The sequence below is a fragment of the Pistacia vera genome, unplaced genomic scaffold, assembly GCF_008641045.1.
Source record: "Pistacia vera cultivar Batoury unplaced genomic scaffold, PisVer_v2 Contig58, whole genome shotgun sequence".
Taxonomy (NCBI): domain Eukaryota; kingdom Viridiplantae; phylum Streptophyta; class Magnoliopsida; order Sapindales; family Anacardiaceae; genus Pistacia; species Pistacia vera.
In genome coordinates this window covers 605,628-609,514 of record NW_022196423.1, presented here as the reverse complement: position 1 = coordinate 609,514, position 3,887 = coordinate 605,628, and the positions used below count along the sequence as shown (strand labels likewise).

General features: G+C 38.2%; 1 protein-coding gene across 1 annotated transcript; it reads right to left on the bottom strand.

The window, feature by feature from the left end:
• Window positions 1-288: 288 nt before the first annotated feature.
• Window positions 289-2,716, bottom strand: LOC116109447 (protein LATERAL ROOT PRIMORDIUM 1). Its single transcript, XM_031395658.1, has 2 exons — window positions 1,177-2,716; window positions 289-1,041 (listed from the first exon to the last, which is right to left on the bottom strand). Exons 1-2 carry the CDS (start codon window positions 1,916-1,918, stop codon window positions 674-676), a joined length of 1,110 nt encoding a protein of 369 aa, XP_031251518.1. The 5' UTR covers window positions 1,919-2,716; the 3' UTR covers window positions 289-673.
• Between the last annotated feature and the right edge of the window lie 1,171 nt (window positions 2,717-3,887).

The following is a 3,887-nucleotide window of genomic DNA, read 5'->3' as shown; positions in this document are numbered from 1 at the left end:
CCAAACTAAACCAAAAGGACAGTGAACACAACTGATGAAATAATAATATTTTAGGGCTCAAACACGATTAATTTTATGTAATGGGAAATGTTTAGAAGAAATAAGCAAGTGAAACAGTAAATACAAGCAAGACAAAATTAGAATACATATATATAAGGGAAAGGTCTATACCAGCACAGTGTCTCTCCTAATGATGAATTTATATACTTTACACTGTAGATTTCACCTTTGTCAAACAAAACTCTGATGAAGAAAAAGAATAAGAATAAAAGAAAAAGGCAACAACTTCAAGAAAGCAAACAGAATTTATCATCACAAAATGTCAAGAGCTGATCGGTATATCTACTAGCACAGGATTTTTTCACCTTTATTCTCTATATTTTTGTAATTTTGGTACAAAACACATTTTTCTAATGGTGGGAAAATGGAGCTTCCTTGGCAAATGCCGATCCCTCTCATCTCAGTTCAATGCCACCAAAGGCAAATAGACACGAGGGACAAGAAAATTAAAACCAAGTAGCCGAAAAATAAATTTAAAGAGAGACATAAGTTAATAAGGTAGAAGTCTACAAGGACATTAACTTACCAAAACCCTATCAATAATTAGTTGGCAGAAAGAGGGATTGAAAAAATAAAGTTTTCCTTTCAAATCCCATCCATCCACCTTAGAATTTCAATTCATTGGATTACCATAGCCTGAACCACCGAGTAAGCCGCCGCCGCCTGCATAAACTTCAGATGGATCAAGAATTGGAGGAGATGAACAGCCCCCATTTCTTCCCCCACCACCACCGCCACCTCCACCAACACCACCACTACTTCCAGCACCTCCTAAATGCAATTCAGATATGTTGGGAAACCCTTCTCTTGTATTATCAACTCCTTGATCATACAAAAACCCTTTGAAAACATGACCACCAATCTTTACCACAGCCTGATATGCATACTCATCTTCACCATCCTCCACCGCCGTCACTCTAACACACTTGAACACTGCCGGTGCACGTACTTGCCCCGGTAATGTCTCTTTAAAACTCGCATCTGCAAGCAAAATTCAACAAACCCTACTCAATTCTCTCCCTCAACAAACAACCCTAAACATTAATTTTCCAACTCCACATAAAAACTAAACGTAAAGATGCAATCTTTCAACAAAATGAGATTGAAAAAACAAACCTTGATGACTAGAACTTGTGTCAAAGCTTCTTGGTGGAGTGGCAGTAGAAGTTGAAGTATGAGAGTTTGTTGTAGTCTGAGAGTTTATGAGCCTAGGTTTCTTGATACCAGACGTCGACCCAGAAGAGCCAGCACCGCCCATGGTACCGGCAGTAACCATGAGTTGCCGCTCCCTCCGCCGTGCAGCCGGAACCCATGTGCTCTTTACGTGGGTAGCGCAATCATAACCACGACTCTTGCAACATGTCCTACATCTTCTATGGGTACAATCTTTCTTCGCTTGGTTTCCACAGTCTTGACACGTAGTTCCTGAACTCGAAGCCGAACCAGCACCACTACCCATGTTGCTATTACCGCCGGCGCCAGTACCGCCAGCGGGACTCTCGCTTCCTTGAAGCAAATTCATAGAGGAAGTTGTGTTGTGATCGAGAATCGTGGAAGAACCTTTCTTCAGGTATGGATGAGAGTTCTGATTCTGCCAAAACTGAATTTGACTAACTTTATTACGACCATTATTCAACAAATCTTGATCTTCCATACTTTGAGGAGAAGCTAAACATGGCCCTGCAGTGAGGAGAGGGATAACGCCGACACCAACGCCGACACCGAGAGCGGTAGCATTAGCACTATTGATGGGATCGGAGGCGATATTAAGGGAGTCATGGTGGTGATGATGGTGATGGTGATTGAAAGACGAAGCAGGAGCTACAACAAAGACGTCCCGAAGACCCACCATGCCCATATCGTGAGAAAGGCCATAGTTGATGGGGCGAGAAGAGGAGGAGGAGGGCCAGGACCCAGGGGCAGTGGGTGTATGAGCCGCACCGGGGACGGGTGCGGTGGGACCGGCATTGAAGCCGAGAGAAAGGTCGTCCGGAGCAGCACGTATTGTGGAGGAAGAAGATGCCCAGTCAGCAAAGGCGCCAGAATCAGAAGTCAATTGTCTCCGTGTAGTAGCCACAACTGATAATCTTGAAGGATATCACACCAACTGGTTTATATAAACATAAAAAAGACTAAATTTTTATAGAGTGAGAAGATTATGAAGATGATGATGAGGATAAGTAAAATCTAAGGATGTATCTGAGAGTATGTAGGTTTATATGAAAGGTGGGATCTAAAGAAAAACTGAAAACTGAAAAGAGAGATTTGTTATGAGATGAGATGTTAATATTTACTGGTATGTTGCAGTGTTTGCTGCAGAAATCTACTTCTGTCGCTTTGGCTTTTGTGATGAAAAAAGGTGAGGTTGAGAGGGAGAGATGACTGAGTTTTTAGCAGAGAGAAAAGAGAAAGAAAGAAAGAGTGAGTGAGAGTTGAGTGAGTGAGTGAGAAAAATATGCAATAACGACTTGCAATATTCTTATATCTATATTTATATATCCTTTTCTATATCTCTTTCACCATAATATTAATAACAAAAAGAAACCACCAAGATGATGATGAAGATGAACCCATCTCTTCTTCTTCTTCTTGTTTCTGTGTCTGAATTTCTCTATACAAAGGAAGCAAGCATTAAACTGAAGTGGGTTTGTTTCTTCTTCTCTTCCTTCTTCAAGTTGAAGCTCAATTGTGTGTATCCATCTCTCTCTCTCTCTCTCTCTCTCCAATAATCAAAACACAAAATCAAGTAAATAGTAGAGAGAAGAGAAAGAGAGAACAGAAAATAGGGGGGCGGGGGTATAAAGACTTTTTGTTGTTTTGTTTTTGTAATTTTATGGGTCTCTAAAGTCACATGACACCTCTCATTCACTTTGCCCAACTTCTTCTTCCTCCTTCCTACCTGTTTCAATTTTCCTCTTATTCCCTTACTCTCCTTTGCTGCGCGTGCTCTTCAACTCCTCCTTTTTATTTTGCTTTTATTAAAAACTTGTACGAGAGACTCTCGTCCCTCCACATTGCATATGTATTATTAGTTTTTAGAACTATCCATGATTAAAATATGGTGACAAGTTTATGATAGAAAAAAACTACCACAATAAGAAAGACTTATTATAATACGAAATGCTTTTATGGGATAATTTTATCGTCTCACTCTGTTCTTTATTATTATAAAAAAAAATACTTGTATTGATCAATTTACCATTTCACTTAGATTACGGATTTGGACTTTCCAATGATATATAATTACATATATTGTTATATATTTAACAATACATATTTAAATTTTATTGAATAGGTCTCACGAAATCTTATTTTTTTTCTTTGTTATGACTTGAACCAAGGATCATTATTGGTCTTTTAACTCCTCAATCCATCTTTTGCTCCTTCGAGTTACAAACAAGGAATGCTTTAAGTAGCATTTTGTTTTTGCAATAAAACCCCATCTTTCGCTCCTTTGAGCTACAAACAAGGAATGTTTTAAGTAGCATTTTTTGTTTTTGCAATAAAACCAAGATGGGTATCAAAATAATTGAAATGAGTTAGAAAAACTTGTGTAAAAATTCCTCATCGATATACACTAAAAACCTTTTTCCCCAAAAACAATATTAGTGAGAAAGGGAAGGGTCCACCTCAAATTCTTTTGTGGGTAATGGAGAGTATAGAACACGCACATAAACTATATAATAAAATTGAAAAAATGATTAGAAGATAAAAAAAATAAAAATAAAATAAAACAAATGAAGATGGAGTCCAAGTGTTAATGTATGTTAGATTTTGCCAGACAAATTGGGAGAAGATTGTCAAAAATGTCGTTTTATATGATGCAA